This window comes from Triticum dicoccoides, chromosome 2B, assembly GCF_002162155.2.
Source record: "Triticum dicoccoides isolate Atlit2015 ecotype Zavitan chromosome 2B, WEW_v2.0, whole genome shotgun sequence".
Lineage (NCBI taxonomy): Eukaryota > Viridiplantae > Streptophyta > Magnoliopsida > Poales > Poaceae > Triticum > Triticum dicoccoides.
Window position 1 is genome coordinate 783437150 of NC_041383.1, and position 25701 is coordinate 783462850.

Below are 25701 nucleotides of genomic sequence, written 5' to 3' on the forward strand. Positions count from 1 at the left end.
GCCATAACCGCCAGTTAAGCAAACTGGCGCCCACGCGCGCATGAGTACTGGGCCGGCACAGCTACAACATGTTGACAGGTAGACCTTTGATGGGTTGCCATGTGGACAAGTTGACCGGGTAACAGGTGGATCGTTGACATTTCTAAGAATGATTTGATTTTTTTTCGAAAATAACAGAAACAAATTGAAAAAATAGTTGATTGAAAAAAGTAAATAAATTTTTAATTAGTTCATGTATATGAAAAGGTTCAAAAGTTTTGAAGAAAATATTCACGGATTTTTAAAAAATACGAATTCTTAAAAGATCGTGTATATTGAAAAAAAATTGGATTAAAAATATTTCACAGGTTTTTTAAAAAATTGGGAATTTGGAAAATTAACGGATTTCATAAGAAATTTCGAGTTTTGAATAACATTCGTAATTCAAAAAAAGTTCTTGGGTTCGAAAAAACGTTCGCACAAAATTGAAAATAAATGTGTAATTTTTTAAAAAATATCAAATTGGGAACGAAATCCTGAATTTATGAAAAGTTCACGAAAAAAAACGTACAAAGCTTGTCCTGGATAGGGTTTGGGTATCATTTATCAGTAACATTGACCAATTAACGGAGCTCAAAGAAGGGAAAAACAGGGGCACATAACAAAAATAATGGGGAAAGTGGCGTTCGGTGGCCTAGCGAGGAGGAACTGCAAGTGAGGCTGGGCTGTTTGCGGCAATTCGGCCCATATGGCTCCATGAGTTTGCTGCTGCTTCCTCTTGCTGAACTATTCCAGGTTGGTTCTTCACTGACAGCCATGTATGTGGCTGCAATACTGATCCTGCCCTAGCATCAATTCATAAGTTGTTGTGTCACAACTTCAATAGGCATCGCATTAGTTCTGCCATGCATGTCTACAAGCTTAGAATTAACATGACCACAGTTCTCATACTACTAATATGTACTCCCTCGGTCCCGTAATATAAGAACGTGAAAAACATCCTTATATTATGGGATGGAGGCAGTACATTTCTGTCCTCGCAAAAAGAAAATACATTTTTACATCACAGTTTTATTTGCTTACATAAATGGAGGGAGGAGATTTTTTTATTTTTTTTGCGAGTTCGCCATACCAAGTTGGTTAGGCTTGTGCACTATACGAGTAGGATCCGTAGTATCAAGTCCCTACATTATTACATCGCCTAACAAAGAGTGGTTCACTTCCAATAATTTGGTGATGCCTGGAGTGGATTCCTCGTGCAAAAGAGCATGCCCTTGGATGAATCCTACTCCGTGACCTTGTGCCGACACTGGTCGAGGATGTCAGTTACGTCGTCGTACATGGCATGCTTCAGTTCCTCCACCCACCTCCGCATGCTCTCGTCAGCGATGCCCCTCCTATTAGCATCTGCAAGGAAGTTCTTGAGGTACATGAGCTTGACGCCAAGGTCGTCGATCTCGCCGGAGACCCTGGTCACGATGGCCAACTTATCTTTGGCCATCTCTGCGAGCATGGTGGCGCCGTAGGATGCCAAAGCAACCAGAACCCCCTCCATGGGTTGCATGGTTTGCTGGCTCGAGCTGCACCTGAAAACATGCACGCATAATAAAATTAATTAGTGCTCTTTATCTAATCACGTCGCACTCACAAGATACTAGTAGCAACAAACAAGAAGGCATAGAGTTGGCTTGAACTAGAACCAGAGGAGGTCGTCTGTTTTAGAGGAGAAGGTAAAGTACTCTGCTAGTGAAACTACGCTATGCACCTAGAACGAAATCAATCGAAGAGATGGATCTTCTTCCTTGGTCCTTTGCTAGAACAACTAGCTAGCTGGTGGGAGTGGGGATTATTTAGCATATATATCCATCTATGCTGAGCTATTTAGCTTTTTTCTTTGAGCCAATTATAAGTTTCATGCTGCCACGATAGAGGGAATACGGATTATGACAATCATCAACACAAAAAAAAAAAAGATGCCGTGCGTGTGGTTCGTGCAAGGCATCTATCTATCCATCTACTTGTCGCGCACATATCCACTACCTTCCTGCAAGCAGCACCTGATTCTGTGCACTGATGATCGAGATGGAATTCGTTGCTAGTTGCTACCCTAAAAAAATGCATTGTATTACTCTTCAAGGTTTTGTTACTTCTTTAATCGGGACCTAGCCGAGAGCCTAAATCGGTTAGTGGGGTAAGAAGTTTACTCCACACTGCGCCAAGCCCCTAAAATTACTCCTCCGCTCGGCCACTGAGTAAAAAACACGCACGCACACGATGGGTAAGAGGGACGCAGGTGAACAGGAGAAGAAAGGAACGACCAAACCAACAGAGGGTGGTGCTGATTCTGAACAAAAGAAAAAGAAGAAGGGGGAGAGCAATCTGATGGTAAGGGTAACACTGGACAGAATGGCAGACAAGAAGCTTTCGAGCCTGGTGCTCTCGGTCAACTGGTGGGTGCGCCTATTAGCACCCGCCAGGAGCCATGACGATAATCAGTTGGAACTGTCGGGGCCTCGGACAGGCCCGGACAGTTCAAGAGCTTGTATGCCTAGTGCATACCTACCGTCCGTCTTTGGTTTTTATCTCTGAAACTAGGAGCAGCGAGGAGTATGTCAATAAGTTGCGTAGGAGGCTAGGCCTTAAGTTCTGCATCTCCCATGTTGGGAAAGGAAAGGGTGCAGGTATCGCTCTATTCTATGATGAGCAAGTGGAAATAAAGAAGCTCGCTATTGGCCCGCGTTACATCGATGTGTTAATTTGTCTAATCCCTCATTGTCGTCAATGGCGTGGCACCTTTGCATACGGCGAACTGAGAGCGAGCGAGAGACACCACATGTGGGACTTACTGAGGGGAATCAGACCTTTATCAACTGAACCATGGCTAATGTTAGGTGATTTTAGTGAAACGGCTTGGCAACATGAACATTTTTCTCGAGCCCAGAGGAGTGAGAAGAATATGGAAAATTTCAAAGACATTCTCTCGGATTGTAGCTTACTTGATCTAGGCTTTAAGGGCCCTAAATGGACATATGATAATAAGCAAGAGGGTGCTAACAATGTGAAGGCAAGGATCGACCGGGGAGTGGCAGACCACCAATGGAGTACCTTATTCCCGGAAGCCTCAATCGAGCACATCTGCTCCTCACGTTCGGATCACCTCCCCCTCCTACTCAGATTTGGCCGAAGAAAAGAGTGGAGGCCTGTGAATAAAGCATTCCGCTATGAACACATGTGGGAAAGGCTGGACTCTTTGTCGGATGCTATACTGGAATCGTGGCATAGGAGAAACCCGAGCGCTAAGCTTTCTGATATATCGGCTAAATTAGTAGAACTCCGGAAATCCCCGATCACTTGGGTGAGGACAAAGTTTGGTTCAGTAATAAAACAGACTGGTGCACTAAGGAAGCAGCTTGAGATCCTTTGGCAACGCACCCCTTCGCCAGAAAGAGATAAGGAAATCAAAACAGTCTCGAGAAACTTGGACGAGCTACTCCACTGTGAGGAGATGATGTGGCGACAACGATCGAGAGTTCTCTGGCTGCGGGAGGGAGACTGGAATACAAAGTTTTTCCGGCGCAAGGCTTCATGGAGACGCAAAAAGAATACAATCAACAAGTTGAAGGATGAGAGTGGCGAGTGGGTGGAGAACAAGGATAAGCTTCAGGAGATGACCACAAATTTCTTCAAGGAGTTCTATACAAAGGAAGGAGGTTTGAACCCAAATATGATCACTAATTACATGAATGGGAAGGTTACTACTGGGATGAATGATACATTAGTTAAGGAGTCACGGAGAAGGAAGTGAGTGATGCACTCTTCCAAATTGGACCTCTGAAAGCTCCCGGGTCGGACGGCTTTCCCGCGAGATTCTTCCAAAGAAACTAGAGTACAATTAGGCACGATGTTGTGAGTCCAGTTCTGGATTTTTTTCAAGGAGGGTATCATGCCAGAAGGAATAAACGATGATGTTATCGTCCTCATCCCAAAGAAAAACAATCCAGAATAATTAAAGGATTTTCGCCCTATAAGCCTCTGTAACGTGATTTATAAGGTGACCTCCAAATGTTTGGTCAATCGGCTTAAACCTCTGTTGAATGAGCTTATATCAGAAACACAGAGCGCTTTTATCCCGGGTCGTCTGGTAACGGATAATGCCACCATTGCTTTCGAATGTTTCTACAAAATTCAGCATAGTATAAAGCCGGCCAACACCCATTGTGCTCTCGAATTGGATTTAACAAAAGCCTACGACAGGGTGGACCGGGACTTTCTAGTGGTTGCCCTATCAAACTGGGTTTTGACAAGCAATGGATTGATTGGGTAATGTGCTGTGTGAAATCAGTAAGGTACTCTGTCAAATTTAACGGAGAACTCCTAGAAACTTTCTACCCCTCGAGAGGTCTCCGAAAAGGCGATCCGTTAAGTCCATATTTGTTTTTATTTGTCGCTGAGGGGCTGCCCTGCCTGAAGGACATGGAGATCCGGCGGGGAGGGATCACTCCAATAAAAATAGCAAGGGGGAGCCCGGGCATCTCGAATCTGTTGTTTGCTGATGAAAGTCTGCTCTTTTTCAAGGCTTGCAAAGAAGAAGCAAAAACCATCGTGGAGATTCCAGAAGGGCCTGGGTCAATTACTGAGTAACAACAAGTGTTCGGTCTTGTTTAGCGAGATATGCCCAGGTTCAAATCAACTCGAGGTGAAGACCGAACTACAAATCACATCATCTACCTTTGAAAGCAAATATCTAGGGCTACCCACCCCAGAGGGCCAAATGAAGGAATCGCAATTTCAACCAATCATGGAATGATTTGTTAAGAGATGCTCAGACTGGAACGAACGGTATATGTCCCATGCTGCCAAAGAAACTCTAGTAAAATCCGTACTACAATCCCTTCCCACCTACTATATGGGTGTGTTTAAGATGACACAAGGTTTCTGCAATAAGTATGAAAGACTAATTAGAGACTTTTGGTGGGTGAGGAAAACAGGCACCGAAAAGTCCATTGGATGGCTTGGGAACGGATGAATAAACCCAATAGAGGTGGAGGCATGGGATTTAGGGACATGAGTCTCTTTAACCAAGCCCTACTAGCTAGGCAGGCATGGAGGCTGATCCAATGTCCAGACAACTTGCGTGCGTGGGTGCTAAAATCCAAGTACTACCCACACAGGGAGCTGATCGATACGGTCTTTGCATCTGAGGCCTCTCCTGTCTGGCGTGGAATCGAACATGGACTGGAACTTCTGAAAGCAGGAATAATTTGGATAATTGGTGTGATGGGAGGAAGATAAACATCTAGAGAGACAATTGGATCCCTGGAGGGAAGGTCTAAAGCCTGCCAAATTCATTCGAAGGTCCAGGTTCGTTGCGTCAATCAACTAATGCAACCGGATGGCAATGGATGGGACACAGAGCTAATTCACCAATTATTCTACATGTTTGATGTGGAGGAGATCTGCAGCATAAAATTACCCAGAGCTAGGGTCTCCAATGTGCTGGCCTCGCACTACGAAAAGTCTAGTGTGTTCTTAGTTAGGAGTGCATATAGACTGGTTGTATCTATCCGAAATCAATCAAATACCACCACCTCCAGCTCGTCAGCCGAGGCCGATGATCGAAGCATATGGGACATCATCTGGAAGGCCAAAGTGCCGGGGAAGGTTAAGGTGTTCTTGTGGAGGGTCGCGACTAGCACGCTAGCCATAAAGAGAAACAAGTGGAAGCATACCTTGGAATCAGATAGCAGTGTAAGATATGTGGAACTGAGAGGAGGATGAATTCCATGCTGTCATATCCTGCACGAAGAGTAGAGGCTTGAGAAACTCCACGAGGGATCATTGGAACCTCTGGGCGAGCAACTTTTCAGAAACACAGGCAATGACTGGCTGTAGAACCTGCTCGTCCCGTGCAACCAACAAACCAGGACTAGAATCCCGCTACCTAGTGCAGAACCGGCCTTTAGTGCTGGTTCGTAACGGCCTTTAGTGCCGGTTCGCCAACCGGCACTAAAGAGTGGGGACTAAAGCCTCCTCCCCCCCTTAGTACCGGTTCGTCACGAACCGGCGCTAAAGTGACACCACGTGGCACGAGCCAGGCCCGTGTGTGCGCGTAGGGATTTACTACGGGTTGGTAACACCTACCGGTACTAAATGTTTGGGGGGTCTTGGCTTTATTTTCCATTCAATTTCTTTTTATTTGCTGGTATTTCACGATACTACAAATTGTACACGTTATGCATATATATAAATAGATTTTCTCATACGTAGAACCGCATATATATATATATATATATATATATATATATATATGTTATGCATATATATATATATATATCATCGAATGTCTCACAACCAACACCATTAATTATTCACACATACACATGTATATACATATACAATTTCTCCTACATATGTTGCCTTTGGTGCCTCCGGAGCACGATGACAAGTGGTTCATGGGGGCGGTAGCGGGTAATAGTATTCTCCTTTGGGATCTATGACCTGGTCGAGCAAAAATCCGACTATTTCCTCTTGAAGTGCTAGTATGCGGTCCGATGGTAGGAGCTTATCCCGCACCTCTCTGAACTGTTAAGAAGGAGATCGATATGCATGTGTGTTAGTTGTGTGACTAGATATCGATAATGGTTTGAATAGTATTCTGACAAACGTACCTAGTCCTGTCTATCAGATCTGCTTCTTTTGCACGTCATCATGCGAATGTTCTCGCAAACGTAGAATGCACACAGATTATTCCCCAGCGTCTGCTTCAGGGCCTTTACGAGAATGAAATTGAATCAGATAATGATCAATCAAGCATGATAATTAATTAATGATATTGAAACAAGAAATTAAAGAGATGGTAGCTAGCTAGTACTACTTAATTACTTACCTTAGGTCGATGCCAAAACAACTTTTTTGCCCACTTGCCTGGAGTCACCTTGATGAACTTTGCCCATGCCCTGCCCGCCGGCAAAGAAAATTAATAAAGGGGTTATTAAATAGTTCATATCAGGAAATGACGAACTAATAATAGGCCGAGATATAGTTAAAATGATTGAATTAACGTGTTGACTATCCCCTTCACGATGGTGAAGTCTTTATCTGCTTTAGTTAGTGAGTCTAGTAATTCAACTTTTCCTTCGTCAACTTTAATGTCTAACAAGACCCAGTGCCAACTGCATGCGCAAACGTTTGCATGTCTTAATTAAGCGGGCATGTGCATAAAATTAATCAACTACCATAAACCGTATACACTTAATTATTAATATCTAGCTAGCTAGTAAGCAAAAACAGAATTTGTAGTACAAGACAGTGTGACTCACGGGAAGTTGTAAGGAAGTAGTATATCTTCATTGGTATTGAGGCGCTTCAAGAACTCTAGCATGTTTTCCTCTACACCATCTTGATAATATTCAATCTACCATGTGTCCTCATGAATGGTATTTGGGTCAATGAACCCAATGCCATAGCGTCCAAATTTTTTCATTTCATACATCTTCATCCTGCATATAATACCACAGAAAAAGAATATAGTGAGCATAATTACATGTAATGATTGATCAAAATTATCACTACATAACTAGCTTGAGACTTAAATTACAGAAAGAAATCACTTACAGACAATAGCAACTGATGATAGACTTGTCGAGTGCGTCTTGATTGAATAACTAAAATAGTTCTGCATACTCAATGGCCAGAGCTTTCTCATGGTAATAATGCTCATGCTTGACATTCACCATGAGGGACTCTCGATTGGAAATCTTGGTAATGTTCATGTACCATTGATGCAATTAATACATTCTCGTTGGGAGGTCCTTAACCTTGTCTGGATGGACCAAAGGTTGGCCCCGGACATATTTGCATGCTATTTCCGATTCTCTAAGCGGAGACATGGGCTCGATTTCAAGGAGTTGTCCAACAGAGATATTGAGCATTTCAGCCTGGATTATATGATCCTCCGTTATTACCACATCACCATGCTGGGGAACGCTAACGGTTTTCCCACAATAATATTTGGCGTGCATACTCCTCTCATGTGTTGTTGGCACAACAAGCGGGGGGGGGTCGCTTGTGCCGCCTGTTCTCCCAACTGGGGAACGTGAAAGATCGAGGATGTCGCCTAGAGGGGGGGTGAATATGCGCTTTAAAATAATTACGATTTAGGCTTGAACAAATGCGGAATAAACCTAGCGGTTAATTTGTCAAGCACAAAACCTACAACAATAAGGCTCACCTATGTGCACCAACAACTTATGCTAAGCAAGATAAGCAACTATGTGATACTAAGATATATGACAAAGAACAATATGGCTATCACAAAGTAAAGTGCATAAGTAAAGGGGCTCGGGTAAGAGATAACCGAGGCACGCGGAGACGACGATGTATCCCGAAGTTCACACCCTTGCGGATGCTAATCTCCGTTTGGAGCAGTGTGGAGGCACAATGCTCCCCAAGAAGCCACTAGGGCCACCGTAATCTCCTCACGCCCTTGCACAATGCAAGATGCCGTGATTCCACTAAGGGACCCTTGAGGGCGGTCACCGAACCCATACAAATGGCGACCCTTGGGGCGGTCAGCGAATCCGTACACTTTGGCAACCCTTGGGGGCAGTCACTAGTACCCGTCAAATTGCTCGGGGCGATCTGCACAACCTAATTGGAGACCCTGAGGCTTGCCCGGAGCTTTACACCATAATGATTGAGCTCCGAACACCACCAACCGTCTAGGGCACCAAGGCACCCAAGAGGAACAAGCTCTAGGGTGCCCAAACACCCAAGAGTAATAAGCTTCTCAAACTTCACTTTCACGTATCACCGTAGAGAACTCAAACCGATGCACCAAATGCAATGGCAAGGGCACTCGGAGTGCCCAAGTCCTTCTCTCCCAAATCCCACCAAAGCAACTAATGCTAGGGAGGAAAATGAGAGGAAGAACGAAAGAAGAACACGAAGAACTCCAATATCTAGATCCAAGGGGTTCCCCTCACTTAGAGGAGAAAGTGATTGGTGGAAACGTGGATCTAGATCTCCTCTCTCTTTTCCCTCAAGAACTAGCAAGAATCCATGGAGGGATTGAGAGTTAGCAAGCTCGAAGAAGGTCAACAATGGGGGAAGAACACGAGCTCAAAGGATTAGGTTCATTGGGGAAGAAGACCCCCTTTTATAGGACCTCCCGAATCCAACCGCTATGTGCTCAGGTCGTGCACAAGCGGTACTACCGCTTGGAGGAGCGGTACTACCGCTTAGCACGGTCAAAACAGCCCAACGAGAGAGAAAACACGAGGTTTTGGTCCGGAGCGGTAATACCGCTTAGGAGCCACGGTAGTACTGCTCTGGAGTGGCACTACCGCTCAGGAGCCACGGTAGTACCGCTCTGGAGCGATAGTAAAAAATTATATCCGCTCTAGTCGCGGTAGTACTGCTGCAGCCTTTACCAAAACAGCCACAACTTTTGCAAACGGACTCCGAATTCAACGAAACCAAGTTTGTTGGAAAGCTAACGACATGGGCTAACACAATATTGATAGAAATATCAAGAATAAGCAAATGAGAAAAGTCCCATAAGAAAATGGTGAGAACCCTTCATCGGATAAGACCGGTAAAACCTCCAACACCGAAACATCATTGAAGACGCATGCGAACTCCGTTTTCGATGAACTCAAGCTTGTCATCAAGATGACCATAAGATCTAAGACTCACAAAGATAACCAAACAAGAACCAAGAAACATGATGCAAGGATGCAATGGTTTGAGCTCTCTACTAACGATACGATCAAGCTACCAACTTGAGAGCCCCCCTTGATAGTAGGGCAAACGATCCTATAACTCGGTGTCCCAACTACCCCCACAAGACCGGTAAAATAGAAAACCTATCAAGGAAAAACCTTTGCCTTGCACATGGTCCACTTGAGCTAGATGAAGACGATCTTGACTCCCTCAAGTTGAACCACCTTTCTTGATTGCGTTGGTTCGATGAAGACTAGATGATTGCTCCCCCATAGTTCACTATGGGTGAGCCACTCTTCGGCACATCTTCACAAGTCCATTGACACCACAATGGATGGCAAGATTCAAGCACTTGATCTCTTCGTGATGCTCCACTTGAACTTGCACACGACAATCTTGATGACGATCACCACTTGATGTCATCCTTTCCATGGGTTGTATGATATCTTCCTCTTGATGCAAGCCCATGGATACATACCTAACCCCACATAGAACTCTCACATAGACCATGGGTTAGTACACAAAGTGCAATGGACAATGCTTACCATACCATGGGATCACTTGATCCCTCTCGGTACATCTTCTACGCTTTGTGAGTTGATCGAATTGATTCACTATTGACTTAGTCTTGATCAACCTTGAATATGCAACTATCTTCATTTGGATGATGTATTGAAGGTAAACATGAATGATCACACAACCTTCTTCTTCAAGACATGCTTGCAATAAGCTCAACACTCGCATGACCAATTTTTGGATAATTCCTTAATAGCACCTTGGTCAACTCATAAACTCCTTGAAACCAACACATGGACTTCAAGAAAAGCCTATGGACAAATCCTTCAAGTATAACTCAAGACAACCATTAGTCCATAGAGATTGTCATCAATTACCAAAACCAAACATGGGGGCACCGCATGTTCTTTCAATCTCCCCCATTTTGGTAATTGATGACAATCACTTTCAAGAGAGTTTATATAAGGAATTATGCATCACCATGCAATGCAACAACCATTAGTGCATGCGAATGAGATGCAAATGCTAAGGAACAAAACCAAAGCAAGAAGAGATAACTCTCTAAACTTCTCCACAATACTCTCTGAAACTTCTCCCCCATTGGCATCGATTGCCAAAATGGGCGAAAATCTATGAAGGCCAATATAAATTGTGGTCCTCCATAAATTGTGTATTTCTCAACAAGAGAGTGGAATGCAATACACAAGTTTGACGGTAAATACTAGGAGGAAAACAAACTATATTTAGGCCCAAAGTTCACAAAAGAAAGATATGCCACAAAGACATAAGAAATAGAGAAACAAGCAATCAAGCAATCAAGCAATCAAAATATACCAATTGAAGCAAGCAATCAACGAATATCAATTGAGCCAACTAGACCAATGATCCTACATGCCACATGAATGAATAAATGATATGAGCGAAGGAGTGTTCTAAAGAAACTAGAGAATCTCCCCATGATTTGTGCACACATAAGAATTTTTGTATTTGAATAGAAAGTGCACAAAATAGGATCATAGCTCCCCCAAAATCAATAGAAACTTACATCCAGTGCAAGTGAGCCTATAGGAAACAAGCCTAGCGCTTGCAACAAGCACATGGTTGAGCAACATGTAAAAGAGGCAACTTAAGAATAGGCTCAACCAAAATGATGTGTGTGAGTCATGGCGAATCACTTGACAAGACTAAGATTAGGATGAGCATTAAGCATCAACATAGTCTTGAAAGAATGAGGAACACGGTGCAAGGCCTATCATTCCCACACACAACTGGCAAATGGGTTCACAAGCTTACTAATAAGCAAAAGAGAACCTATGCTTGTGACAACCCGTGGTGAAGATAGACGAGAGGAGGCTCATAAAGACGAGGGATACCAATTAAGATGGCAAAAACCTCGTAAAGATAAGCAAGAGGAAAATAATCTTCACCACTCAAGAGTGCAACAAGATGCAACGATAGAGGACACGCACTCAAGGCAAAAGCTTTCACGGAGCCACCAAAGAAATAACATAAGAAAGACAAGGTGGACGTGAAAGAAAAGATATCAACTAGAGATGTAATTTCTCTCAAGTGTATAAGGTTCTATGTAGACGAAATCATGATGATATATATATCTACAAAGAAGGATGTACACCCGAAATAGTTACAACACGAAGGAACAAGATATCCACAAGGAAGTCATAAATATACCAATAAGGTATTTGCTTGAAAGCAAAGCACTTGGCTAGATATGGTCTTATTGTATATAAATGAAGTCCAAACACACATCCATCAAAGGCATCACAACTAGCAACAAGAGATCATCGTTGGGATGCTTTGAGAAAGGAAACAAGTATCACAAGATATGAAATGAATATCATGCCAGGATGCAACCTACACAAGGTTGAATGCAAGAGGAGAAAGCATGAATAGATACTTGTTACCGAGATATCATTGGAAGGATGTAGTAGTTACCAATTGAAGGTAGATAGTAGCTCATTGATCATCCTAGCTTGACTCCAATATGCACATGGTGACAACACCTTCCTTGTGAGTGAGCCGAGCATCCAATGCATCTCCAATTGTTCCTAGAAGAAGAACACAAACTAAACGGTACCCAAACTCATTGGGACCAAATAGTTAGAAAAACCAATACATAGGACAAACTCCACATAAATATGTGCATATAGATATGAAAATGAATTTATACACATCTCATCCGATTTGAGACTTGGTGGAGATCCCCCTATATATTGAGTCAAAGAAAGAAAGCATGCCAAATAAAATACATGAAGTAAACATGCATGCTCAAGACTTTCAAAACCCTAAACCTAAAGAGAAAGACATGCCAAGTGAAAAGGATACCAAATGGAGAAATCATCACTTGGAAGATATCATTAAAGATACATCAAGGAATGAGATATCCATTGATACACACTAAACTAAAGATGTCAAACTCCCAAAGAGAGGATGGTTCCAAACAAACCAAGCTCTCAACAAAGTTTCATGATGGCACAAAGTACCAAAAAGAAATGGCTTGCCTTCCACCAAAACACACTTGATAAGGATCACAAGAAGAGTGTTCTAAAGAAAATAGGATAGCTCCCCCACGAGTTGTGCATTATATAGGATTTGCATTTGAATACAAAATGCACAAGGTGGGATCACTACTTTCACTATATCTAGAAAACACTAGACAAGAACAAGAAATAAACAAGATCCACAAGTGGTAGGGAAGACACCGGGAGTTGACACAAACCTTGGCAAGAGAAAAGGCAAATAAAAACAAAAGCCAAAGTAAAGATGATCAACAAATTCTACCACACATAAGTGACTACCAATTGTCAAAAGACAAGAAGTATTTGGAAATAATTCCCGGTGGTAGATAACAAGGACATCCAACATCATCTTCACAACAAACACAAGCAAATTGCAACTTGTAGAGCTAACATGCCACCTAGGAACAAGATAATCTACAATATCAATTGTAGGTGACAATATCTCAAATGTACACATTTTCTAGGCTTGTAATATGCACTTAGCATATTACTCCCCCATAATGTGATACCAATAAGAACTTAACAAGAGGCAATAAGAGGAACAAACAAGAGATAATTAATGGACTATTTAGAATTTGAATTTCTCATGAGAGATATACCACCTAGCGACTAGATAATCTTGTAATATCAATACTAGATGGTATTCCTCATGTACACACATTTATAGGATTGTGAGGTGCACAAATCACATCACTCCCCCAAAATGGGATGTTCCATTAATCTCTCACACGAGCCAACTAGGATACAAACAAGAAGCATAAAGGCTCAACGCATGACACACACGTACATGGTGTGCAAACCAACACACACATACTTGATTGCTCAAGATAAGCAAGTTGGAATCACAACATATACAAACACATGCAAGGAACAAAACCAAGACATGCAAGGGGGCAAGTAACTTTCAATGTAAGCAATTTTAAGTACAAGTTACCGCAAGGAGGCACATTGGATATAAGATATAAACTTGATGATTCAATTGACTTGGCTTGAGACAATAAGAGTGATGAAGTCCCCTTAATTCTTCATAATGTAGCCAAGTCTCCAATGCCCTCCAACAACACCTATTTATCAAGTTTGAGCTTGTTGGTCCCCAACCAAGTTGGGTCCTAAGAGGTTAGTCACAATAGGTTTGGCTACCCAAATGGTTCTTTGCTTGACACCACTTTGAGTACCAACAAACTTGGCAAACACATTGCCAACCTTATCCTTACCAAGAGAATAGATATCATCAATAATAATTGGGTTGGATAAGTTACCACTAGTGCATGAAGAAGCGACGTGACCTTTCTCACGACATAAGTAGCAACGTCTACTCTTCACTTTCTTCTCACTTGATTTCTCAATTTGAGAAGCATTAACTTGAGTCTTCTTGGGAAGAGGCCTTTCTTCAACTTGATGTTGAGCATGAGATTGAACTTGTGCCCTCTTCCCTTGTTGCTTGACACTAATGGCCTTCTTCTTCAATGGGCAAGATCTAACATGATGCCCTTCGACTTTGCACTTGAAGCAAACAATCTTGGTCAAATTCTTGACTTGTTCTTGGCCCTTCCTTTTGTTCATCTTGGACTTCTTCTTCTTATTGGAGTTGAATCCAAGTCCACCTTTGTCATTGGGGGATTTTTTCACACTCAAGATATTGTTGAGTGTGGATTTCCCTTGATGACTCTTTTCCAAGTCTTTCTTCAAAGAAGTGACTTGGGCCTTGAGCTCTTTGATTTCCTCTACATGGTTAGTCTCAATACAAGTACTAGAGGAAGTGTAAGCTTCATCGTTAGAGCAACAAGGCAAGGAAAGCAATTCATCACAAGATGTACCAACATTGTGACTGATGAATTACAAGGACTAGCACATGGCAATATACTATTTTGACTAGAAGTAGTTCTAGTATCCACATGAGGCTCACTAGATGTTAGCTTAGGAATCATGGCCTCATGAGCTATCTTTAGCACTGGGATACTAGAAGATCATCATGAGAGCTTGAGAGCTTTTCATGACTTTCTTCCAATTTCCCATAATTGCTAGATAGCACCTCAAGTTGAGCCCGTAGCTCAACATTCTCCTTCAAAATGGATGCTTCACAAGTAATAGAGTTAGTAGCACAAGCATCATCATTTACAACAATAGGAGAGGACAACTTGGAAAGCTCTTTTAAATAAGAAGCTTCAAGTTGAGCATGAGACTCGGTGAGTTTGATGAGCTCACCCTTGATGACCCTTGAGCCATTTTAGAGGTGCTCAAAATCCTCAAGGAGTCTAGCATGAGCAACTTCAAGCTTACCATTTTTAGTTTCAAAAACATTGGCCACCTCAAGAGCTCTATCATTAGATTCCTTCACTCTAGACAATTCTAGAGCAAAAGTCTCCTCAAGAGATTCCTTGGTGGTTTGTTCAAGTTCAAGAGCTTGAGAGAGGTCCGCAATCTCATTAGCGTAATCATGCCCATGACCTTCCATTTTCTCAATGGTGACCTCATGCTCCTCTAGATGAGATTCCAACTCAATGTATTTCTTCCCATCAATGGCAATGGACATTATTTCCATGAAGTTGGAATGAGCAATTTTATTTTTATGAAGAGCTTTAAAAATCATTTCCCCCTTAGTTTTTAAGGAGGCAACATTATCATTCTCTTCATCATTATCCTCAACATCATCATCAAGAGACATATTGGGGTACAAAGTAGGAGATACCTTTGACGCCCTAGCCATAAGGCAAAAAGCAATAGATGGTGATGTAGGATCCCTTGAGGCACTATTAAACACCACATCTTATTCCATGGAGTGTTCAGTTTCCTCTACATTGTTAGCACAACAATTCGAGTAAATAGATGCATTTTTATCATGGAAACAAGACATAGCAAGCATATCATCATGAGATCTATTCAAGCAATTTCTACATGATATGCAAGTATTATCAACACAAGCATGTGAAACATTTGGAGTGCTCGAAGTGTTAAAGCCCAAAGAGGGAGCATTGCAATAAGATAGTGATGAAGGATCATCCACAGTAAGCATATTATCATCATTGCAATGACCAACACTACTCACCATATCATTACCTTGTGGAAAACTACATGTAGGTGAAGTAGAAGAAGTTGAGAAGACTATACGACTGGAGGTGGAGGGGGAACAATCATCCCCACAAATATTGGACACACCATATTTATCTTGAAGCTTTGTCCACAACTCATGAGCATCCCGGAACGGCATGAGTTAAAAAATAACTACATTACTCAAAGCATCAAAAAGCACATTAGAAGCTTGAGCATTGAGATAAGAGTTTTTCTCATCCTCTAAAGATAATCTTTGGGGATCCTTTGGAGGAGAAAAACCCAGATCTACAATTCACTCTAAATTTGGGTCCATGACCCTAAAGAGATTAAGCATGCGAATTACCCAAACATCAAAATTTGTGCCATCGAAACTAAGAGTGTCAGAGAATCCTAATACCCTAGTCGACATCTTTACTCTCTAGGCGGTTAAGCCTAACAAAGAGAGACGAGGCTCTGATACCAATTGAAAGATCGAGGATGTCGCCTGGAGGGGGGGTGAATAGGCGCTTTGAAATAATTACGGTTTAGGCTTGAACAAATGCGGAATAAACCTAGCGGTTAATTTGTCAAGCACAAAACCTACAACAACAGGGCTCACCTATGTGCACCAACAACTTATGCTAAGCAAGATAAGAAACTATGTGATAGCAAGATATATGACAAAGAACAATATGGCTATCACAAAGTAAAGTGCATAAGTAAAGGGGCTCGGGTAAGAGATAACCGAGGCACGCGGAGACGACAATGTATCCCGAAGTTCACACCCTTGTGGATGCTAATCTCCATTTGGAGCGGTGTGGAGGCACAATACTCCCCAAGAAGCCACTAGGGCCACCGTAATCTCCTCACTCCCTTGCACAATGCAAGATGCCGTGATTCCACTAAGGGACCCTTGAGGACGGTCACCGAACCCGTACAAATGGCGACCCTTGGGGGCGGTCACCGAACCCGTACACTTTGGCAACCCTTGGGGGCGGTCACCGGTACCCGTCAAATTGTTCGGGGCGATCTCCACAACCTAATTGGAGACCCCAACGCTTGCCCGGAGCTTTACATCACAATGATTGAGCTCCAAACACCACCAACCGTCTAGGGCACCAAGGCACCCAAGAGGAAAAAGCTCTAGGGTGCCCAAACACCCAAGAGTAATAAGCTTCTCAAACTTCACTTCCATGTATCACCGTGGAGAACTCAAACCAATGCACCAAATGCAATGGCAAGGGCACACGAAGTGCCCAAGTCCTTCTCTCCCAAATCCCACCAAAGCAACTAATGCTAGGGAGGAAAATGAGAGGAAGAACGAAAGAAGAACACGAAGAACTCCAAGATCTAGATCCAAGGGGTTCCCCTCACTTAGATGAGAAAGTGATTGGTGGAAACGTGGATCTAGATCTCCTCTCTCTTTTCCCTCAAGAACTAGCAAGAATCCATGGAGGGATTGAGAGTTAGCAAGCTCGAAGAAGGTCAACAATGGGGGAAGAACACGAGCTCAAAGGATTAGGTTCATTGGGGAAGAAGACCCCCTTTTATAGGACCTCCCGAATCCAAACGTTATGTGCTCAGGTCGTGCACAAGCGGTACTACCGCTTGGAGGAGCGGTACTACCGCTTAGCACGGTCAAAACAGCCCAACGAGAGAGAAAACACGAGTTTTTGGTCCGGAGCGGTACTATCGCTTAGGAGCCACGGTAGTACTGCTCTGGAGCGGTACTACCGCTCAGGAGCCGCGGTAGTACCGCTCTGGAGCGGTAGTAAAAAAATTACATCCGCTCTAGTCGCGGTAGTACCACTGCAGCTTTTACCAAAACAGCCACAACTTTTGCAAACGGACTCCGAATTCAACGAAACCAAGTTTGTTGGAAAGCTAACGACATGGGCTAACACAATATTGACAGAAATATCAAGAATAAGAAAATGAGAAAAGTCTCATAAGAAAATGGTGAGAACCCTTCATCGGATAAGACCGGTAAAACCTCCAACACCCAAACATCATAGAAGACGCATGCGAACTCCATTTTCGATGAACTGAAGCTTGTCATCAAGATGACCATAAGCTCTAAGACTCACAAAGATAACTAAACAAGAACCAAGAAACATGATGCAAGGATGCAATGGTTTGAGCTCTCTACCAACGATACGATCAAGCTACCAACTTGAGAGCCCCCCTTGATAGTACGGCAAACGATCCTATAACTCGGTCTCCCAACTACCACCACAAGACCGGTAAAATAGAAAACCTATCAAGGGAAAACCTTTGCCTTGCACATGGTCCACTTGAGCTAGATGAAGACGATCTTGACTCCCTCAAGTTGAACCACCTTTCTTGATTGCGTTGGTTCGATGAAGACTAGATGATTGCTCCCCCATAGTTCACTATGGGTGAGCCACTCTTCGGCACATCTTCACAAGTCCATTGACACCACAATGGATGGCAAGATTCAAGCACTTGATCTCTTCGTGATGCTCCACTTGAACTTGCACACGACAATCTTGATGACGATCACCACTTGATGTCATCCTTTCCATGGGTTGTATGATATCTTCCTCTTGATGCAAGCCCATGGATACGTACCTAACCCCACACAGAACTCTCACATAGACCATGGGTTAGTACACAAAGTGCAATGGACAATGCTTACCATACCACGGGATCACTTGATCGCTCTCGGTACATCTTCTATGCTTTGTGAGTTGATCAACTTGATTCACTATTGACTTAGTCTTGATCAACCTTGAATCTTTGCAACTCTCTTCATTTGGATGATGTATTGAAGGTAAACATGAATGGTCACACAACCTTCTTCTTCAAGACATGCTTGCAATAAGCTCAACACTCGCATGACCAATCTTTGGATAATTCCTTAATAGCACCTTGGTCAACTCATAAACTCCTTGAAACCAACACATGGACTTCAAGAAAAGCCTATGGACAAATCCTTCAAATATAACTCAAGACAACCATTAGTCCATAGAGATTGTCATCAATTACCAAAACCAAACATGGGGGCACCGCATGTTCTTTTAGAACGGTTTTCCCGCATTTTTTGCCAGCTGCTTGTTGGCTCGAGCTCGAGCTCGCTTCCTTCTTTAGCCGTTCTCGATGTAGTTTCCTGATTTGGCGCTCATAGTCCGAGTCAACAGGCTTGGGAGCTGGTTCTCTAGCCATATGAATGAAGTGGACAATTACTTTCTCAGGCACTTTCTCATTTGGCGGCGGTGCCGGTTTTGGTCCAAAATGGGCGCCCACTTGGGCTTGCACTATGGCTGCGTTTTGCTCCTTAGTCATGTAGTAAGGCCTCTGAGGAAGAGGAGCGAGGCTTGGACCATATTTATATCGCTTGTCTCCGCTTGTACTTTCTGAACTACCTCGACTCGTACCGCTACGCACCATAGCTACGGCATGTCTCTTCTGCGATTGCTGAGACGGCGGAGACGGCTGACGTGGCTGAGTTGGACCAGGAGAAGTGGCCTGACGATGTGCCGGGCTTGAAGCAGGAGGTGTGGCCTGACACGGTGCCGGACTTGAAACCGGAGAAGTGGCATGACGTTGCGCTGGACTTGAAACCGGAGGATTCAGCTCACACGTTTGTGGACTTGGAGGAGCGGGAGCCTGCTGACTCGGTGGCGGACTTCGAGGAGTCGACAGACGACGCGGTGTCGGTGGACTTCGAAAGATGATGCAATCCTTTCTCCATAGGATGATACGATGTATGGCCACTCCCAGTGTGCGCTCGTCTTCACCTCCACGAATTTCAAGATGTAGCCCCGAATATGGGTCCACCACTTCATCAACTATGACACGAGCATAGCTCTCTGGAATCGGGATGCAATGGAAGGTTGCTTCGGGGGTAACTGGAAAAGCAACGCCGTCCGCCACCTTCATGGATATGTTCTTCATTTTGGAGTGTAGCTCACAGTTAGTGTTCTCTATGATGTCATCCACAGGGTATGTATCTAGCAGTGTGTCGCCCGGGGCAGAACCAACGCTGCTTCTCGGCATGGATGGGACGGTGCTATCCAATGCTGGACGATCATCCGCTTGCTGCTGCCACTGGTGAGACCCCCTTTCCTGGCTAAGTGAGTCGATCTGCTGCTGCTGCTGCTGGAATTTGAGTGCCAGGTCCGCGTGCCTTGCTTCTAGGCCTTGAAGGCGTTCTGCGTCCTGCTTCCTCTGCTCCTCCTCCAGCTTCCTTTTCTTCTCCTCCTCCATCTTACTTCTTGCATGGGTCCTGTAGTCCTCGTTCCATTCTGAAAAGCCCTCATACCAGGGAATAACGCCCTTGCCTCGTGTTCTTCCCGGGTGTTCAGGATTTCCCAGGGCGCACGTAAGCTCGTCGTTCTCTCTATTGGGCGTGAACACCCCCCTTCGAGCTTCTTCTATTACGTCAATTATCTTTTGTTCGGCTCCTTTTAGATTTGCCTTCTGTGAAACTTTGCCTGTCTTCAGGTCCAACGCCCCCCCATGCGCATAGAACCAAGTTCTGCACCTGGGGGCCAGTTCCTAGTAACCGGAGTGACCCCTGCATCCTCCATCTCTTGCTCATACTTATCCCACTTAGGCAATCCCACCGCGTAGCCACCTGGACCCAGCCTATGGAACTGCGTCTTTTTTGCGGCATTTGCCTTGTTTTTCATCGGTCGTTCCTTAGATAATTCTGAATCCTTGAAGGTCACGAAATCGTCCCAGTGTTCTTTGCTTCTCCAGTGTTCCCGTGAAATCTGGAGTCTTCCTTTCATTAGCGAGGTAGTTGGCCCATACAGTTTTCTTATGGGTATTGAATGCAATTGACATCTTCTTAAGAGCAGCGGCCTTGACTTTCTCCACATCTGCTTCAGTGAAATGATCTGGTAGGGTGAAATGTTCCATCAGAGATTTCAAAAGGTCTTTTTTGGCTCTGTCGTCGACCCAAGTAACACCTGGACGTTTAGTCTTTGGCTCTTTCCATTCTTGAATGGAGATCGGGAGTTTATCCTTCACAAGAACTCCGCACTGACGAGTCCACTTGTCCGCAACATTCTTAGGCATGAGGGGTTCGCCACTAAGTTTGGTGGATTCGATGTGGTACTTTACACCATCCTTCAACAATCTGCCCGGGCCTCGCTTTGTCTTGCTTTCTGTAGAAGCAGATTTGCTCGATCCGGAGGGCTGAAAGAAGAAAGATCAATTCGTTAATATATCTTCAATAAAAAAACATGTGATGATCACCATGATGCATGCTTATATAAATATATACCTCGCCGGTAGTCTTTGTTATTTGAAGATCAGCATTGTTTGTGTCATCACAAACATTGTCTGTGTCATCATAATCATAATCATAGTTCATGACTTCATCAGCTCGGTCGTCGAGATCGAATATCTTTTCATCACCCTCTCTAGTATTGTTCAGATATTGGGAGCCGCCATCTGCTTCATTTAGATCATCTAGCCTGTGAGGGCTGCGTATGATGTCGAACAATTCCTCTTCTCTCTCTCTCTGCCGGTATTGTCCGCCATACCTTTTACTTTACTAATACAGAAGAAATATAAAACAATTTATTATTCAAATTACAATGCATGGATGCAATCAATAAGGAAAAACTGAATCATATAGTACATAATATATATGCATCGTCTCGATTAATATATAATCTCGAATACATCATCGTCTCAAATAATATATATAATCTCGAATACATCATCTCGAATATTATATATCAAATACATCACTGGCTAGGTACCTAATAAAGATCGAGTACTACAGAAGAATCTTGGGCGCCACTCGTGGTTCCTGGGGCGCGGGCGGTGGACACCCAAAGAGAAGGAACCATCACAGGATCATATAACCGGTCATCTGCCCAAAGAACCTGCCAAGTAGTGGAGAACCTGACGTCGTCCATAGCAGCCATGTAGCGATGGACGTGCTCGTCTTCCTCCCTGACACGGCGACGCACCACCTTCGGCAGGGCCGGCTGCCTCTGCACCGAATGTGGCCCACGTGAACACCACCAAAGGAGATCAGGATCGACGATGGGACCCGAGGCCGGGTTCCTCACCAAGCGGCGCGCCCCTCCAGGTAGCACCTCCCAGTGCCAGCCCGGCGGAGCCCAGTGTTGGAAATATGCCCTAGATGCAATAATAAAAGGATTATTATTATATTTCCTTGTTCATGATAATTGTCTTTTATTCATGCTATAATTGTATTATCCGGAAATCGTAATACATGTGTGAATACATAGACCACAACATGTCCCTAGTGAGCCTCTAGTTGACTAGCTCGTTAATCAACATATAGTCATGGTTTCCTGACTATGGACATTGGATGTCATTGATAACGAGATCACATCATTAGGAGAATGATGTGATGGACAAGACCCAATCCTAAGCATAGCACAAGATCGTGTAGTTCGTTTGCTAGAGCTTTTCCAATGTCAAGTATCTTTTCCTTAGACCATGAGATCGTGTAACTCCCGGATACCGTAAGAGTGCTTTGGGTGTACCAAATGTCACAACGTAACTGGGTGACTATAAAGGTATACTACGGGTATCTCCGAAAGTGTCTGTTGGGTTGACACGGATCGAGACTGGGATTTGTCACTCCGTATGATGGAGAGGTATCTCTGGGCCCACTCGGTAATGCATCATCATAATGAGCTCAAAGTGACCAAGTGTCTGGTCACGGGATCATGCATTATGGTACGAGTAAAGTGACTTGCCGGTAACGAGATTGAACGAGGTATTGGGATACCGACGATTGAATCTCGGGCAAGTAACATACCGATTGACGAAGGGAATTGTATACGGGGTTGCTTGAATCCTCGACATCGTGGTTCATCCGATGAGATCATCGAGGGGCATGTGGGAGCAAACATGGGTATCCAGATCCCGCTGTTGGTTATTGACCGGAGAGCCATCTCGGTCATGTCTACGTGTCTCCCGAACCCGTAGGGTCTACACACTTAAGGTTCGGTGACGCTAGGGTTGTAGAGATATTAGTATGCAGCAAACGGAAAGTTGTTCGGAGTCCCGAATGAGATCTCAGACGTCAAGAGGAGTTCCGGAATGGTCCGGAGGTAAAGAATTATATATGGGAAGTCGAGTTTCGGCCATCGGGAAAGTTTCGGGGGTCACCGGTATTGTACCGGGACCACCGGAATGGTCCCGGGGGTCCATCGGGTGGGGCCACCTATCCCGGAGGGCCCCGTGGGCTGAAGTGGGGAGGGGAACCAGCCCCTGGTGGGCTGGTGCGCCCCCCCTTGGGCCCCCCTGCGCCTAGGGATGGAAACCCTAGGGTGGGGGGCGCCTCCACTTGCCTTGGGGGGCAAGCCACCCCCTTGGCCGCCGCCCCCCTTGGAGATTCAATCTCCTAGGGCCGCCCCCCCCTGGGGACCCTATATAAAGAGGGGGGAGGGAGGGCAGCCGCGCCCTTGCACTTGGCGCCTCCCTTCCCCCTTGCTACACCTCTCTCTCCCGCAGACGCTTGGCGAAGCCCTGCCGGGATCCCTGCTGCATCCACCACCACGCCGTCGTGCTACTGGATCTTCATCAACCTCTCCTTCCCCCTTGCTGGATCAACAAGGAGGAGACGTCACGCTGACCGTACGTGTGTTGAACGCGGAGGTGCCGTCCGTCGGCGCTAGGATCTCCGGTGATTTGGATCACGACGAGTATGACTCCCTCAACCTCGTTCTCTTGAACGCTTCCGCTCGCGATCTACAAGGGTATGTAGATGCACTCTCCAACAGTGGCATCATGAGCTAGGTCTATGCGTAGTTCTCTTTGCATGAGTAGAACGCAAATCTGTTGTGGGCGTAGATGTTGTCAACTTTCTTGCCACTACTAGTCTTATTTTGCTTCAGCGGTATTGTGGGATGAAGCGGCCCGGACCGACCTTACACATACGCTTACATGAGACAGGTACCACCGACTGACATGCACTAGTTGCATAAGGTGGCCAGCGGGTGTCTGTCTCTCCCACTTTAGTTGGAGTGGATTCGATGAAAAGGGTCCTTATGAAGGATAAATAGAAGTTGACAAATCACATTGTGGCCTTTTCGTAGGTAAGAAAACGTTCTTGCTAGAACCCTATTGCAGCCACGTAAAAGATGCAACAATAATTAGAGGACGTCTAACTTGTTTTTGCAGCAATTGCTTTGTGATGTGATATGGCCAAAAGTTGTGATGAATGATGAATGATATATTGTGATGTATGAGATCATGTTCTTGTAATAGGAATCACGACTTGCATGTCGATGAGTATGACAACTGGCAGGAGCCATAGGAGTTGTCTTAATTATTGTGTGACATGCGTGTCAATGATTTAACGTCATGTAATTACTTTACTTTATTGCTAAACCATTAGCTATAGTAGTAGAAGTAATAGTTGGTGAGCAACTTCATGGAGACACGATGATGGAGATCATGATGATGGAGATCATGGTGTCATGCCGGTGACGAAGATGATCATGGAGCCCCGAAGATGGAGATCAAAGGAGCTATATGATATTGGCCATATCACGTCACTACTATTTGATTGCATGTGATGTTTATCATGTTTTTGCATCTTGTTTACTTAGAACGGCGGTAGTAAATAAGATGATCCCTCATAATAATTTCAAGAAAGTGTTCCCCCTAATTGTGCGCCGTTGCGACAGTTCGTTGTTTCGAAGCACCACGTGATGATCGGGTGTGATAGATTCTAGCGTTCACATACAACGGGTGTAAGACAGATTTACACATGCAAAACACTCAGGTTAACTTGACGAGCCTAGCATGTACAGACATGGCCTCGGAACACAAGAGACCGAAAGGTCGAACATGAGTCGTATGAAAGATATGATCAACATGGAGATGTTCACCGATGATGACTAGTCCGTCTCACGTGATGATCGGACACGGCCTAGTCGACTCGGATCATGTAACACTTAGATGACTAGAGGGATGTCTAATCTGAGTGGGAGTTCATTAAATAATTTGATTAGATGAACTTAATTATCATGAACTTAGTCTAAAATCTTTGAAAAAATGTCTTGTAGATCAAATGGCCAACGCTCATGTCAACATGAACTTCAACGCGTTCCTAGAGAAAACCAAGCTGAAAGATGATGGCAGCAACTATACGGACTGGGTCCGGAACCTGAGGATCATCCTCATAGCTGCCAAGAAAGCATATGTCCTAGAACCACCGCTAGGTGACCCACCTGCTCTCCCAGCACTGCAAGACAATTTGAATGTTTGGCAGACACGTGCTGATGATTACTCCCTCGTTCAGTGCGGCATGCTTTACAGCTTAGAACCAGGGCTCCAAAAGCGTTTTGAGCAACACGGAGCATATGAGATGTTCGAGGAGCTGAAAATGGTTTTCCAAGCTCACGCCCGGGTCGAGAGATATGAAGTCTCCGACAAGTTCTATAGTTGTAAGATGGAGGAAAATAATTCTGTCAGTGAGCACAAACTCAAAATGTCTGGGTTGCACAACCGCCTGTCCCAGCTGGACATTAACCTCCCGGACGAGGCGGTCATTGACAGAATCCTTCAGTCGCTCCCACCGAGCTATAAGTGGTTTGTTATTAACTACAATATGCAGGGTATGGTGAAAACTATTCCTGAAGTATTTTCAATGCTGAAGTCAGCAGAGGTAGAAATCAGAAAGGAACATCAAGTGTTGATGGTCAATAAAACCACCAAGTTCAAGAAAGGCAAGGGTAAGAAGAACTTCAAGAAGGACGGCGAGGATGTTGCCGCGCTCGGTAAGCCAGTTGCCGGGAAGAAGTCAAAGAGTGGACCCAAGCCTGAAACTGAGTGCTTTTATTGCAAAGGGAAGGGTCACTGGAAGCGGAACTGTCCCAAATACTTAGCGGACAAGAAGGCCGGCAACACTAAAGGTATATGTGATATACATGTAATTGATGTGTACCTT

The 25701-nt window shown here is 44.3% G+C and overlaps 1 protein-coding gene across 3 annotated transcripts; it reads right to left on the reverse strand.

Annotated features, from left to right (window-relative positions):
* Positions 1-1030: 1030 nt before the first annotated feature.
* On the reverse strand, positions 1031-1869 carry LOC119366273. Of its 3 annotated transcripts, none has more exons than XM_037631970.1 (2): positions 1745-1869; positions 1031-1565 (listed from the first exon to the last, which is right to left on the reverse strand). In XM_037631970.1, the coding sequence occupies exon 2, from the start codon at positions 1541-1543 to the stop codon at positions 1265-1267; it is 279 nt and encodes a 92-aa protein (XP_037487867.1). In that variant the 5' UTR covers positions 1544-1565; positions 1745-1869; the 3' UTR covers positions 1031-1264. The 3 variants fall into 3 exon arrangements, with proteins under 3 accessions (XP_037487867.1, XP_037487868.1, XP_037487869.1); XM_037631971.1 differs by having other exon boundaries at positions 1680-1845; XM_037631972.1 differs by having other exon boundaries at positions 1719-1842.
* Positions 1870-25701: the final 23832 nt, after the last annotated feature.

Bases quoted from the DNA above. Each gene is read 5' to 3' on its own strand.
- LOC119366273 (XM_037631970.1), bottom strand. From the start codon at position 1,543: ATGCAACCCATGGAGGGGGTTCTGGTTGCTTTGGCATCCTACGGCGCC.